The 16,420-nt window shown below is 39.7% G+C and overlaps 1 protein-coding gene across 3 annotated transcripts; it reads left to right on the forward strand.

Annotated features, from left to right (window-relative positions):
• The first annotated feature begins 7,386 nt into the window (after positions 1-7,386).
• On the forward strand, positions 7,387-12,557 carry LOC112558101 (ceramide-1-phosphate transfer protein-like). 3 transcript variants are annotated; one of them, XM_025228305.1, is made up of 5 exons: positions 7,387-7,507; positions 8,415-8,553; positions 9,100-9,285; positions 10,108-10,396; positions 11,608-12,557. In XM_025228305.1, the coding sequence occupies exons 3-5, from the start codon at positions 9,107-9,109 to the stop codon at positions 12,004-12,006; spliced, it is 867 nt and encodes a 288-aa protein (XP_025084090.1). In that variant the 5' UTR covers positions 7,387-7,507; positions 8,415-8,553; positions 9,100-9,106; the 3' UTR covers positions 12,007-12,557. The 3 variants fall into 3 exon arrangements, with proteins under 3 accessions (XP_025084090.1, XP_025084092.1, XP_025084091.1); XM_025228307.1 differs by having other exon boundaries at positions 9,127-9,285; XM_025228306.1 differs by having other exon boundaries at positions 7,394-7,484.
• The last annotated feature ends 3,863 nt before the right edge of the window (positions 12,558-16,420 follow it).

The raw sequence follows: 16,420 nt of genomic DNA on the forward strand, positions 1-16,420 counted from the left end.
CTTCAACACGAGAGTTCGCGTCGTCTGCTCCTCTTCTTGATGTTCATAGTTAAACCGGAAGTTTGTGTTCTGGCCTCTGCATAAATATACGTTCATGAGTAAATGCTCAGAGTCTGTGCTGCATGTGTGACGATGTCAAATGCGTTCGAACTTTGTTCCGACGATAAAGTGCAGTTATAACCTCAAAGGTCAAACAGCTCACTTTAAGGCAGTGTGTCTTAAAAGGGCTTTCGGTGCAAAGAAAACATAACTATACAATATTACCCATCAGCTGGGAGGCATCATGCAACGAGGACAGCAAAGGCAAACATCTACCCGATACCCCATGATGGTGTTCAGAATACACACATCAGACATGGAGAGCTATAGCCGGGAAGCCTGTTCAAACATCTGCTGCAGCCGCTCTCTCTCTTGTGTCCCCTGCCATATATGGTCATCCTTGCCTGATATATGTAACCATTTTTCTTGGATAGTGAGTTTATGTGAACAGACTTCTGCGCTTATAATACAAACTAACCACAGTAACCTATACTTCCCTTTAACGTACACACACACGCACACTAAACCGTCTCACACATATAAAAGTGCATACCTATTATAAACACCTATTATGTACACAGGTACACCCACGAATACAGCCACATGCGGGCACTCATCTACCTTACTTATTCATCAACCTAAGTGCTAGATGAAGCTTATACTGTTTATAGAATGGATGTAACAAGAATAGTAGGCACGCAAAAAAAATTTCTATTCCTTTCCTGTTATTTTTTCTAGTCCTGTCACAAGAATATATGAAATTTTGGGGAAAAAATCCAGTCTACTACAATTACAGTCTTTTGATCATGCATTCCCTTGAGAAGAAGAACGCGATGGCAGGCCAGTGTTTAATTTCCTTGTCACTGAAAATGGAAATGGATGAAAGGTAGTGCGTGAATCAGGGATCTGTACTGTACACACTGATGGAAATTCAAGTACTTGTCAGAAGATGTCTAGAAGCTATGCCTTAAATTTTAACTCCCTTTTTGAAATTTAGTCCCTTAAGAATCAAACACGCTGTCTAGTGGAGGGCTAAATCGAGATAAATTCCTAGCCGCTAAACACATCATTAAATAGACTCAATTGAAAAAAATGTACAGCCATTACCGGCACAGACAAGGGGGGAAAGGGAAAAAAGCCTTGACCTTTGACAAATGCCCCGACATGAATAAGCAAAAAACTAAAGAATTCCGGTATACTAGACCCAGACACCAGATAAGCATGAGAAAGCATTGCCTTTCAACCATCGCTGATATTTGTGAAAGGCGTTTATTTCAAAATTCATTAAACTATTGTTGGCTTTTTTTCTATTCAAAATGCCAAATAACTGTTGTCCGTTGTAGCAGGTATTAACTAAAGGTACACCGAGCTATGCTGTTATTTCTAGCTTGCATTGAGTAAAAGTCACACCAAACTATTTCTATTATATTTAGAAGGAAAACCAAAGCTATTACAGTTACTTTACTCAGATGCTAAACTTGCTTACACCAAACAAAAAAGTTATTTTTTCAGTAATGCATGAAAAGTACACAAAACTGCTGCTACTTTATTTCTGACAGTTTCATTTTAAAAAACTCGCCAACCTTATTATTATAATCAAGCAGCAAAAATGCATTTAACAAGAAGGAGACGAGGGCACAAAAGCACGCCAGCAAGTGTTCTTCATTCACAAACACTTCTGACGGCTTTCGGAAATAAGATTTCTTGCCGGCGCCCACTTTCACATTTCGCGACAGTGAAATAAAATGGCGGCCATGTGCTGCGCGCTTTTCACATCAAGGGAGACCACTCTGAATGCTTTTAACGCCGGCACTAAAAACTGTGTACTTAGATGCAATGATGTACCCGATGTGAGGAGCACATTTACCCATAATTTCTGTCAATCAAGTCAAGAACACGTCCAAAAGTCTGTTTTACTCCTCGGAAAGACCGGAGTGCACAACTCCGGCGCTGGATTTTCTAACCGTTGATGAGAAAATAACCTGTCGCTTTTTCCCAACCTGCCTTATCCCCCCTTAGGCAACCCACACCCACCCACACACATACAATATTCTAATTAGAAAGGTTATGTTATATAACTGCAGTATTTTTTTTTTATAAATATTAGGTTATGTTTTTTAAAATTTTGATGTCAAACAATGAGAATACTATTAGTATTTCTGTTGTTTTACTTTCTTCCACTTCAATGTCATATAACTATCGGTCTTTTACATGGCTCTGTTATTGCTTAGTAAGACGCTGGCACCAGTGAACAAGTTCTTCAGAATTATGTAATGCAAACTATATTTTGAAATGTCTTTCTAAAAATTCCTTCTACATATTTCATGAGGATAATTACACTTTTTCATTGCTTACTAATGATTCTATTTTATCCAAAATGCACTCAACCATATGGCGCCAAGAGGAGAATTTACACCCATTCAGGGCTCCAGTGTCAAAAGAACAAATCATTTGGATGAAAATGTAAATGGCAAATAAAAGAATGCAGAAAAGATTAAGTATTGAATAACGTATAGAGTTAGGTATCTTTAGAAAGAAATGAAATTTTGTCAAAAGTTTTCAGTCGCTTTTCCATGCATATTTGTCCTCTTGGTGAAGCAAAGAGTTTCACTCATGGATGAATAACCCTGATGTTTAACAGTTTTTAGGTTTTGGTATATGATGAATTCCCCTCTTGATGCACACCATATTTTAAACCGTAAACACTAATAATTATAACATTAATATTATTATTGATGTTATCAGTATTATTAGAGAGCCTTCACCACCAGACAGAGCTCAATATGCTTTATTTAAATACAAACACAAAGTGCACGAGCAAACACCATATAAAATAATTAAATACTCGAGTAACTATCATCCACAAGGTCTCAGATCTTCCGTTGCCTGGAGCTTCAACGACATTTCATCTTCTTCGCGCATGGTTATTTATAGGCTTGTATAACGGATTTATTTTCTTTTAAGCTTCTTGTACCAAGCTCTTCCGGTCTTCTGCACCTCACTAGACTTCTGCGACGAGAAAAATTCTTTTTGGAAAAAAAAATAGGACTGAGCACACAATGGCCAGTAAAAGGGAGCGGGATACGCAAATGTCTTTGAAACTTCTTTTTGCAAAAAAACTTCTTTCCTTCGTTCTGAAAGAGACCCGCCGAAAGAAAGAGTGATGATGATGATGATGATGATGACGATGACGACGACGACGACGACGATGATGAAAGAACAAAAATACTAAAACTCTCCATACTATGCTTGTTAGAATGTATTTTGTGTATTATCTCTCACCCATCTTTCGCTCTCTCTCTTGCCATTGTGTGTGATGCTTGCGTGAGTACATGCATGTGTCGGTGTGTGTGTCGATCTGCATCTTGCATGCAAGTTTGCCCCTGTACGTTGGTTTTAGCTTCGATTTTGTGCGAAGCAAGATTTTTTAAAATTCGTTTTGTTGGGGAAGCTAGAAACGCAAGGACGGAAAGAATCAATGAAACATGCAAACTGAATAATTCTCTTGCTTTACTACTTAGCCAGGAGTTGGATATCTGGTTAGCCGCTTAATTTGTCTGCTTGATCCCATACTTGTTGGTAAAAGTGCTTGAATTTCTTTTAAGCAGGCATTTAAATTACGCTTTGGAGGCTGTTTCTGTAACCCTTCAATTGTGATCGTGTTCTATTATTTTCATTGTTTCCGCCAACGAAATCCATTTAGCCAACAAAAATAAATTCCGTGGTGGGATGATTGTGCCAGGAAAAGATCTTGCAAAGGGCGAATTGACCTATGTAAATACAGTTTATTTTTTGATGAAAGCGTGACAAACAGAGTTAGCATAGCTTGTGAAAAATGTGACAGCAAACATCCTCAATCAGTGAAATCGAGAACGGATAGAACAGTTTTAGTTTCGTTTTCATGTTTGATTCCACAAGGGAAGCACTGTCCACAATAACTTTTGTGTCGATAATTACAGCAATTTGTATGCCACTGAGCAGGCAATTGTTTTGACAGTAAAACTGAAGACAATAAAGTTTTTAGCTGACTAAATCCCTTTTAAAATCGCTTTGCTATCACGATAATCCGTGTCATGATTGAAAAAAACGATGACAAAAATCAACGAGGTTTGTGAATACATTTGATTATTGTTGTTTATAAGAACTATGAAAGTGCAGACTGGTGTGAGATGAGTTCAATCAAATGATTAAAAAAAAGAGAGAGAGAAAGAGGAGAAAAATGAAGCAAATAGGAGTGTCCAGAAAGAGGAGTAAAACTATTCCTTTACCATTGTATTGCAGTTTTGCAAATGTTGGTCGTAATTCGAACAAGCTCTGCTTTCCATTCTGTGTCGATCAGACCCAGTGAGTACAGTCATCCCTCCGAGACCGTTCAACACACACAATTACAAAATCCACTAGTGCCATGTAGCCTTATCACCGTCCGGCTGATGTGATCAGCAGGAGTCAGTCGTGCCGTGCATTTCATTAACAGGTCGCAGCCTTGAAAGACAGGAAGATGGTGAAGAATGAACGAAAAAATATCCAGAGATCACAATGGCTTTGTGCCGGCTGCTGGACACTGCAGAACCTGGTTCGTGCTAAAGGTGACCGTATATTTTAGACGAAAAGACAGTACAAATGGATGTGTTTATGTTTTCTTTCACTTTATTCACATGTTTTTGTTTTGCTGTCGTTTCCTATCTGACCTTTATCGAATAAATTTCCACAAAAAAGTGTTTCCTTGGCATTAAAAGAGATTCATATTCGCTGATACCAGAGTTTTTCTACTGCTGTTAAAATAGAAATCGCCAGAAAGGCCAGATGTTCTTTGTCAACTTTTCTAAGCTCTAAGATTTCATTTCGTGGCAGAATGTTGATTGTGGTTAAACAGCTGCATCATCGACCTACATCAAGGACTTCGATCACATGCCGTTTTGATTACGGTCGGACGCCTCACGGGAGGAAAAGTGGAGGCGGAAAACATTCGCTCCCTTGAGATGCTGGTGATCATGAGATGCGCATACTTACCATTGACTTCTGTACAGTATCAGGCTTGATAAATGCTGGCGTGCTTGTTATTTTGTCTTCAGAGTTTTTCCCCCTGGACTGATCTAATGGTTTGTTTGTCTGGTTCTTTATTTGTGTGTCTGTATGAACCCGGTCCAAAAAAAATATCTTTCCTTCAAGCCACGAACTCCATGGGTCGGTATGATTGAATGTTATTTCATAATTTTCTCTCACTGTTGGAGTGGTTTGTTTTGGTTTGGTTTGGTTGGTTTGGTTGGTTGGTTGGTTGGTTGGTTGGTTGGTTGGTTGGTTGGTTGGTTGGTTGGTTGGTTGGTTGGTTGGTTGGTTGGTTGGTTGGTTGGTTGGTTGGTTGGTTGGTTGGTTGGTTGGTTGGTTGGTTCGTTCGTTCGTTCGTTCGTTCTTTCGTTCGTTGGTAGGTTGGTTCGTTGGTGCGTTGCTTTGTTGGTTCTTTGGTTGTTGCGTTTGAGCGTTGGTTCGTTTGTTGGTGCGTTCGTTCGTGCGTTCGTCCGTTCTTGTGTTCGTTCGTTCTTGCGTTCGTTGGCTAGTTTCTTAAGGGGGCTGCCCTTTTTGTTTTTCTTTTATGTAAAACATTGTACTGTTGATTGAAAATATCAAGATCTACATGCCTATAAAATAACTACACTCAAATGTAATCTTCTGAACAACTTTGCTTTACAAGGTTGTCTCTCCATCACACAAATGGTGGAGTAGGGAGCGAAGTTATGGAAATCAAGTGACCTCACGTAATCTCCACTGTCCATCCGAAACCTAACCAAAAAACATACGGACGAAAATTTATAGCATATCTTGTGATAAAAACTTGGTCAAACAATCGCCTACATTTGTCCTGATAAGAAGGACCTTCACGGATAAAAGTAAAGTGTCTACAGACCAGTGCCCCTGGAAGGCGAGCAGTAAGTGGTTCATAGTTTCTAAACCACGGCATGTAAAAGATGGAATCACACCTTCTCCTTAACTAGACTTTTACCTCAGCAAAACAAATCAGGTTCTTATTTCATTTCCTAAATCACGCATGGACATGGGCAGAGGCTTTCCAATCACGGTTCTGGGCATATTTTGTAGACATTTTCTGGAAACTGTTTACATGCCGGTCATACAGAAATGTCTGTGACAATCGGTAGTGGAAAGGTGTGTCACATGACCGGCAGTCGCAACTTCAGTCACTGTCAGCTGTAATCAATGTTGAGATTGTCGAGACTTCTCCTATCTCTTATGTTGTGCGTGAGTATCTGCACCATCTTCGCCACATTTTACGAAGTACACACTCGTATCTGTGCTGAGTATTCCCTATCTAATGACATGTTTGTTCAAAACTGATAAATGTTGTGCTTATGAATTATGCGAGCTGATGTGTAGCCCCTTTGTAGCACTTGTGTTCACTAGTATACATTGACAATAATACAGAAGACATTAATGTGTAATTTTTATGGAAACTATAGCTTCAACATTCTACGAGGCATCTGAAGGACCTTGCAATGAAAGAGCGCATGTGTGAGAGAGAGAGAGATGGGGATGAGTGTATGTTTGTTTAATTTTGTTTGTAATATATGAGCAAGCATATAAGCGCCGGCATTGGTTACCTCGACAAAATACATCAATCTAAAATATGTGTTATAAAAAATATAGTGTTTATAGTACTCTGACTTGGTTTTTATGCTTTTATGCAAGCAAAAATAAAGTTTTCATTCCAAAACCCATCAGTTGTCCAACCAATAATTCTGTGAAAGTATTCTAAGGGAAAGAACTCTCTTTTCTCTCTCTCTCTGTGGGCATGTTCATACATTTCTACCTATGTCTCTGTTTCCCTTTTTATGTTCTTTTTGTATTTTATATATAAATATGTGTGCACTTTTTTACCTATCTCTCTCTTTGTGTAAATATGTGAGTGTTTTTTAAATGTTTGTATTTTATGCGAATATCAAAGAAATGATTTTTATTCTTGGGGTAATTTTACCCTCTCTCCATTCAAAGGGGTTAAAAAAATTAAACAAAATTTTAGCGACTATTTTTTCGTCATTTAAATACTCGTCTTTCATCTGACCAACGACACAAAAAAGTAGCTCGCTATCTCTTCACTCTTTCCAAACCACAAGCACTGAATATAACTTATCATGATGCTCGCTTGCGTTTTCAGCATGTCATCACAGCTGTCAGTACTATTTTCCTAACAACAACACACAAAAAAATGTCATTGTTGTGACCCTTATCAGATACCCTATGAACAAGGACCAGCCTATCAGAACAGGATCGTGCAAGATAGCGATGTGGCAACCTTCTTTGATGCTCATGCGCAATCTTCTTGCTGTGTGATTGTCAGTGGGACTCAATAGTAACCTAATAACCAATACCTACACTTGTTGTGGACATCAGATTACTCAACCATGGGACAGGTCGCAACGATTCAGATTTTACAGGTTCGTTCATGACTCCTGTGCAGGTATGTCAGGGTTTGTTTACATGGTATTTACATGGCGCGTCACTGAACAACAAATATAGATTCCTCGCCCTGATACTTTTTTTATTTCAGTGCAGATGAGACATATTCTCTCAAATCGTGTTTTTCTTTGTGTCGACATATTTTCTGATGAAAAATGATAACCGAACTCACTGGAAGTTTAAGGCCGGCAAGCTGATTTGAGAGGAGAGTACCTCTCTCTAGCGATAGGTGGGGGTGGATACCGTGGGTAGGTGTGGAAAGAAGACTGAAGGAGTAAGAAATCAAAGCATTCCCACAAGATGCCAGACCTGTGGTCAGTTGTCCCAATCCAGAGACCGAGACTCGATTTGAACTTTACGATCTTCATGGCCGCGGTGCACCAGCTAATTCCAGAGCAGTAGCTCCGTTTCATCTTTGTAAAGAACTTTCTGTGTTTTTCGAAACCAGAATCTTTTAGTCGACTTAAATGCCTGCTTACAAAGCTTCGGCTCATGTTTGTGGATTAAAATCTCACACGGGGTGTCTTGTAATGCTGCATGTCGGGAATGACTGCACCCAATAATCGGACATCTTGTCCGCTTGGCTGATGCTTCTCCACAGTGTCAGAGTATCAGAACGATGTAAACTGCTATACGAATGAATCTATGTTGAATCGACACCGACACATTAAAATTCCCACATGTTTTGTACTTTATTACTAATCATTGACTGCCAGCAATGGCTGTCACTTCGTGCTCGAGTGAACCTGAAGTTTGCAGCACTGTTGATAGGACAGGCATTGGGTGCGTCTCTGCGAGTGGTCATGGCCCAATGACCAAACAAATCTTCACAACTTCCCATATTTTATGATGTTTACTTCGGTCTTGTTTATGCCTCTGTTTAAAATCTTTCTGTCTCTGCTCTTTAGGTCTCTGTCTTTGCGGTTATGGGGCGTTAGTGTGAAGAGTGTATTGGCTACAGTGAAGATTGGCCGTGCTGAGTCCAGATCTTCATTTGGGGCCAAGCTGTCCTTTCTCTGCGAGTGACACCTGCTTAAAAGCTTCTTGGTAAGATATATCCTCATTTTTGACTCGGTGTAATCTGCCCCCGTTCTCAGTCTCTGTCTCACTTCTTCTTTCGGACCCAGACCAGATTCTACCATTCTAAACAGTCTCCTGGGGCGCACGTAGTGAAGGGGGCAGACTTTTATTTAAGTCTTTTATTTAAGCGAGAAGAGGGTTATATTACTCAGTTTTACACTTGCAAGAATATTTTCCAGTTCGGGTACTTTGACTTCACCACGCGGTTTGTTTAGTGTGACAGTTAAGTGCCCACCACCTGCTGTGGACGTGTTGTCTTCAGGTGACATGTTGATTGGCGAGGGATGAAGGCTGCCAGAGTAGACTTTGTGAAAGAAATATTAAAGTAATGAATTGTTCTTTTGATCAGTTTAGCATGGAAGTTATTCTTTTCTCGAAAACTCCAGTCTTCTTAGGAATAGAATAAAATAATAAAATGCATGATCTCAGAGAAAGAGAGAGTCCATTGTGTTCATGCGCGCGTGTGTTTGTGTGTGTGTGGCTATACTTTCCATTATTTTCTGGCTGCTAAAGGTTTTAAATGTCTCTTCGTGACGTCAGCCCGTTATCGACGATTTCGACCAACATGGCCGAGTTCAGATCAGACAAAAAGCACGACTTTGACCTGGAAGTAGTCCTGGACGCCTTTAGGAAATGCATTCTGCCGGACGGGTCTCTCTCTCTAGACGAATATTTGAGAGCTTTCCACGAACTTTGCAGGTGATGTTTATAAATCTCATCATGTACTTGATGGATACAAATGTCTCGGTGTGTCTAAGTCAAACGATTTCCTCAGTTTTTCCCCTTCTTGCGCCACTCAGTCTGCTTTCCTGTCCGTCGATGTATTTTCTACTTTCCTCTTTTCTCTCTTTTCATTCTTAAGTAATATCGGAAAGGTCGTAGATTCCAGAACCCTTTATCTTGATAAAGAAATTATAGATACAGAAAACATGAGATTACAGTCGTTAACAAAACATCCTGTTTGTAATATTCAGTAATCTCCTCTTTAAAGAAAGCCTTTTGATGCGTTTTCGTTAACACGAAGGGATAAAGGTCAACTCCTTAATTTGAGAGCCAATACCAGGTGTAACAGGTGTTGGAATGAATGCAGCGAATCAGATTACAAGACAAATTAGCGTTACTTGTATGCAACTATCTTAATAGCCAGCGGAAATGAATTTTCGTAAGAAGTTTAACTCACTCCTTGTGAAACAGGATAAGTATGTAGAGATTTATACAGTCATCACCTTTTTGTTCTTTGTTTGTTTGTTAGTGTGCGTGTGCGTGTGCGTGTGCGTGTGCGTGTGCGTGTGTGTGTGAAAGAGAGAGAGATGAGAAAAAGAGGCAGATAGACAGGTAAACGCCACATCTCTTTCCCTCCAAACACTTGAGGTCAAACTGTGGTGCATGGATGTGCTTACGTACATGTTGTCAAGGCAACCAAGGAGAAAAACACATCTCACCAACTAAACTGCGGTTATTTTCAGTCTCACAATGATCTCAGTGTTGATCATAGATAAATAAAGAAATGCTTGCTTTCAGATTTTTCCACTTGACAGGGAGACTGTTTGGATTCGTGGCCAAGGACCTCGAAGGAAAAATGAAAGCCATCGAAGCCCGAAAGGCAGCAGACATGGAGTCTCACTACATCACCCTCCAGTCCATGATGCAGTACGAAATTAGAGAAGGCATGGTCCGCGCCAGGGGGCAGCACGCTTCCGGCACCAGACAGTTCTTACGTCTGCACTACGCCCTGGAGTTCATCCTGGAGTTCATGCGACAATTGCGGTGCAGTGACGAGCACGCCAGGACTTCCCACATTGCATCAGAGGTAAGCACAGGGGGCATTCTTATGCACGCATCTCTTTTTTTCTCTCTATGACTCTATTAACTCAGCCGCGACAACACAATAAGAAATAAAATTAAAGGTGTATAACGCCAGGTGGGACTGAATATGTGCATTGAAATGTGTGTGTTGCATGCTTGTCGGATTGGTATCACTCTTGTAAAGTTGTGAAGAGTGTTGAGCCTACATGGGAATAGAACTATATAAAATTAGTAGTAGTAGTAACGCTACATAGAATTTATCCCGCTTTTGAATTCAGCGGTTTCTTTAGCCAGAACAATAAATAATTCGTGAGTACAAAATGCACTCTCAAGGAACACTTTGCTGAGACACTGAAGTATGATCTTGTGCTCCTGACTTTATCATTGTGTGATAATGCATAAGGCTACTTGTCAAATGGGAGATGCACTTTGTTAATCACCTGTTGTTATTATTTTATTATATATATATTATTTTATTATTGTTACTATTAGTATTAAATGTTCAATATATCTGCAATGCAGTTGTTTTTCATCAGTCAAACGTTCAGGCCCTAATGAACATGACATTTCGGTACATCACAGAGTAGCTCTTATTGTCCGCAGCTTTTTTATGTTCTACCCTTCTAGTAAAATCAGTTTCACCACAGAAATAGAAATCATGATCTGTCTCTTCCAGAAACTAGAAAACTACTCCCACTCCCACAAACATCACCTTTCTTTAACCCCACCCAAAATAACGATAATGGTTCAATGAATGCAAGAATACATTTAGATATTTGTGCATGCATTTATTTATGCATGGTATCTATCTTGTATCTATATGTATAAAGTCTCCAATAATTTTCTCACTAACTTGCCTCTCACCACACTTTGTGGAAAAAGTGGTTTCCCTAAATAATAGATCGTGCACCCTTGTATATCGCCTCCTAACATTTGTGTTTTGCTCGGAAAGGCCGAGGTGATGAGTCGGGACATATATGCGTATTGTGAATGAATGTATGTTCATCTATGTAAGTATTATGAACAAATACATGATATTTATCTCTATGAATAAATTATACGTGTACGTATTATGGATAACTGTATGGTTTGTCTGTAAATATATATAAAGGAGTGAATCTTACTTCTCATTGCCACACCAGAAAGCTTCAAGAAACGGTCTGTGCTTAATTTTATTTCTTGCTCCTTTTCTCTCGTGTTTTCATGTCTGATCAGGTGTACAGCAGGACTCTGTCCAAGCATCACCCGTGGATAACCAGGAAGCTGGCAGCACTCGCAGTCCACATGCTGCCCTCCAAGAAGCACCTCATTGATGTCATGTGCAAACATGATTACAACAGCGTTCAGACGCTCATCGATGATGTTACAGCGGAAGGAAATCGGATTTACGACATTGCCCAGAGGGCTTACGAAAACAATAATCTAGCATATTCCGTGACCATTATTTCATTCATTCTATCAAATCATCTGAACAATCATCATCACTATGCTCTCCATCATCGTCATATATGTGATATTTTTTATGTCCCCCAGATGTTAAATTGCAGGTTAGATGTCCTTCGCTCTTTTTACTGGTTAACTCGTTTCCAATTGTCATTCTGTACACTCCAATAACATACATAAACATTATCAATGAAACATACATAAACATTATCAATGAATGTCTTGTTAAAAAATGTAATTATCAGATTTGGAAGAATATCTTAATAGATTAGACTGCTTAAACTTTAATAGTCACTGAGAACCAGATAATGACGGGAAAAAAATTCATGGAGGAAGCATTGAAATCTTTCACTTCTTTGGAAGAGGAGTATGGGAAAACTTTTTTCAAAAGTATCACAAACTGAACTAAGGAGACAATAAGAAAGTTATGCTCAATTATAAAAGTCATATTTTAATACCCGCGTGCCGTGTGTTTATTTTTGATGATAAACATGAAGGAACATTGCTTTGTCCACTGTGTTTGTGAGCATGAAACAGAGAGAGAAAACCGAGTAAGGAGAAATGCAGTCAGTCCCCGTTATAACTGGCATTTGTACATGTTAGTAAGTTGCCACGAGGTCTATAAATTTTTGTTAAAAAATGCAATTTTACAGATTTGTAGTATCAAACGCGGAAACTACTTTGTACAGCTATTATTATTGTGATTAAAATGTTGCATGGCATTTGAGAACTGTTTCTGGCATTTGTGGATACAGAAAGGTAAAGTGTAAGAGCAAATGGTGGTAATAATGAGACGTACGTAGAAAATCGACTTAACTACAGTCTTAGGCAAAAAATTCACTCAGCCCGAAGATTTCCTTTATCATCATCATTATCAACCATCCTTTGACTGGTGCCGGTTGTTAGGGAGGAGCACATGGCCAGACGAGGCAGCTGACCCGATTCATCACACATGTGTTTGGCAATACTGAGCAGGCCTTGCATGAAACGGTCAGTCCAGTCCTTTAAGTTTGTAATCCAGTTTTTTTTTTCTGACCACCCTCCGAGGTACTTTGAAGGAAGGTCTTCAAAAGAGTGTCGTGCCGGATCCCGTAGCCAAACCAGAAAAGCTTACATCGCTTGAGTGCAGCAAGTAGGGGTACCTGGTGTGGCAACCATTTTTCGTTCAAAGTCGCTGGTTTGGTGTTTCTGTAAGGCATTTGGAGCACCGTCCTTAGACACTTCTCTCGAATGGTTGGACTTTCATCTTTGTATTGGCGAGCAGAGTCTACAAGGGACTTGTACAGATTATATTTCGTAGTAAACCTGATATTTTCGCAGCAGACTCTATTGACCATTCCGCTTTTCACGATTTTTCCATCTTTGAAGAGAGTGGCTCTCCGTGATTTAATGCCTTCTACCTCTTTGAGTGGTATTCGGTTCAAGAAGATATATCTGTTTTGCCGTTCACAATAACCACGAATTTACTTTTGTCAGTGCCTGTTTCAGTTTCATGTGTGTTCGAACTGTCTGTCAGTGCTGTCTGTGTGTCGGGAGTGCTGATGCGATTCTGTATTACCTTCAGCATGATTTTGCTTGGAGGCTTATTAGGCTGAGGGTCTGTAGTTCTGGCACTTTTTACTGATTTTTTATTTTCTGGAAGAGTGTGTGACTCACCAGTGACTGGGTCCATTCTTTGTGTTCCCAGACCGCCTGTGGAGACAAAGAGAATATGAAGAGACACACGCGTTATTATGCTGATTTACATCCTATTATGCTGCTATCCACTTCACAGGATCCTACGACATACGCATCATAAGTTTCTTGGCAAAAGTCCTCACAACCGGAGAAGGTGTCAAATAAAGTTTCCCTAGATTTATCTCAGAAGTCAAGTTTCCTGATTTACTGCAATGTATTCAAATGGGAAAATGCGGAACGGAACCTGTCTGAGCGAACGCAGCTACTCTCAAAAAGGACAAAGATGTACATTTTTAATGCTTGAGACCGTATCTCGAAAGATGCTGTGCTAGACCAAACAAGTACCAACTTCAGATGCAGTTGCACCATTATCTAATGTTTACAATCTAAGAAGAAGGAGTATGACTTCGAACCACCCTCTTCTCTTTGCTAAATCATTCCCTTGAGTCCTTCAGCTGAGTTCAAGGAACGATTTCTTTTCCCTATTTCTATAGGAAGGGAGGATAGAAAGGAAAGCCTCCCTCGTTTCGATGCTGGCAAAATAACTTTGTAACACGAATGCCTGAATGCAATTTTTCCCTTAGCGCCAAAAAAGGGCAACCCCTTGGTGATTTTTTGAATAAACTTATTTTATGCGTCTGTCGGTTAAGGTAAACTGAACTTGTATTTGAATAAAGCTTGCATGGGGGTCACTGCGTAAGTTCCCATGCTGCCAGTTCATTTCAGTCAGCAGCTGTGCAACCGATTTCATCTCCCAAGAAGTCGGTCAGTTTTTCTTCAACTAGCAATGAAATATTTATTACCCGAAAATAAATTCTTTAGAAATAAGTCTTACTGACATATGTAAGTGGAGTTAATCAAATTTATTTGACATATTCTGTTGTATAACGAACTCAAATTCAGAACCCTTTTCTTCTTACCCCGCTGGAACCCCTCTGATATGTGCAACTTGAGCCGAGATTAATCAGGAACATGGTCTCTTCCTAAACTTTTGTTTTGTTTTGGTCTGTATACGTAACACCATGCAGCGATTTCTATGCACTTAGCTGCCGGCAATTTTATAACTGATGTAAAATCGTGTGTTAATAATTATTCAAAAGATCATTGTATCTGTATATTTTACATCATGCGGCGCTCTTCATACACCTGGTTGCTGAAATTTTTATAATTGATGTAGAATCATTTGTTTAAATATTTTTTTTAAAACTCACCCCCCCCCCCCCAACGGCCAGAAAAGATTAGGGGATGACCTTCGCCTTTACCTTTTATGAATCTGGAATTACTCTGTTGGTCTACTACCAAGTATAAGCTGTATAAGTCTCTCGTAGTTCCAATCCAACTGCACTAATGCGAAGCGTAGTCTCTTTGCTTTTACAGACAGGAGAAGACGGACATTCGAGACCAAGTTCTTTAGAAGGCTGCTACAAATCTCCTATAAAGGATTTAGCTGAAATCATGTAGCTCTTAGAAGACACTCAACTTCAAAGACAGCTTTAAGCACGCATATCGAGGGGTATAGTGGTGACCTCGTGACCACGATTAATTAACGAGGCCAAAGCTGAAAATTAGGAAGACACGCACCAGTCATCTGTCTGGCTTGTAATTTCGTTGACCGCCTTTTGAAAACATTCTAGTTGCTTCTAACCCAGTTTCCTGGACACGTTGTGATACAAGACTTGTTCAAATTTGTGATGGAAAATCCATAATTTATCATTCTAAAGTCTGAGAATGGAAGATGACATGCTTCGGTGACCAAATGGTACTTATGGCGATATTTACAACTATTGTTCCTTTCGATGGGTGTAGACGGCCAAGAAATGAAAAATTACAAGAGATAGAGACAGCCAGCTCTGCACGTGCGCAGGGAAGCAACACAGAGAGGTTCGTTTGCTGAATGAATGTTTTGGGATGGACACGATCGAGCAACTTCATTGCCTCTGTCAAGACCCAAGATTCCGCTTTAGGAAATGCACTGCAAAATTTGTTATATACTGATTGGATGTTGCCAGATAAAACTAATCTTAACCTAAATATTTTTATCGAAGTGGGTGAAGGAAAATAATGCACTCCTAAATGTTTGGTGTAAGAATCCTCGTGTCCCATATCTAGGAGATGATAAGAGAGTTCAGAAGTTCACACACACACACACACACACAGGTATATAATCCAGCATTTCTACCCTTTAAAGAAAGAAATTACCTCAAATATGTACACTGCGATTCATGACCATACCTGAACTCGTTTGTTTGTTTGTTTGTTTGTTTGTTTGTTTGTTTGTTTGTTTGTTTGTTTGTAAGGTTCGACCTAAGAACAGTACTCGCAGAATCTTAAAGTATCAAATGTTTGGAATTGTAAATGAGTTACAAAAACATCTTGAAGCAAAAGAATTTTTCGCCAAGTGACATTGCACCAGGAATTTGGCTTTGATGATGGTTGCCACTTATTCAAAAAATACCAATCACAATCGCACTTGCACTGTTGTTTATACATCCCCTTAAATCTCCTCCACATATACATACATATGGTCTGGCCGAACACCCACACTATAGATATATTTTCTCGCTTGCTCATTCTTCTTCACTCCCTTTCTTTCAGATACACATACAGTGTCCACATTGACTAGACATTACCCACACATTTCAGAGTCACCATACACACCAAAACATATATGTATGTCTGCTCTCTCACGTTGCACTATGCATGACCCTCACACACTGCAAAGGGACACATTCAGCTATTATTGGTCCTGACACGAGCTACGGCGGAGTGCAGGAAGGCTTTTGCTGCACCAAAGAATTAATATTTCTCGACTGGGAAGTTGTGGCCTGCTGGACGTGTCTATGCCTGACCCCAGAGGGCACGAGACAGAACATTGGCCGGGTGAGATGCATCAGCCACAATCTTGCGA

This window comes from Pomacea canaliculata, linkage group LG2 (genome assembly GCF_003073045.1).
Source record: "Pomacea canaliculata isolate SZHN2017 linkage group LG2, ASM307304v1, whole genome shotgun sequence".
NCBI classification, from domain to species: Eukaryota; Metazoa; Mollusca; class Gastropoda; order Architaenioglossa; family Ampullariidae; genus Pomacea; species Pomacea canaliculata.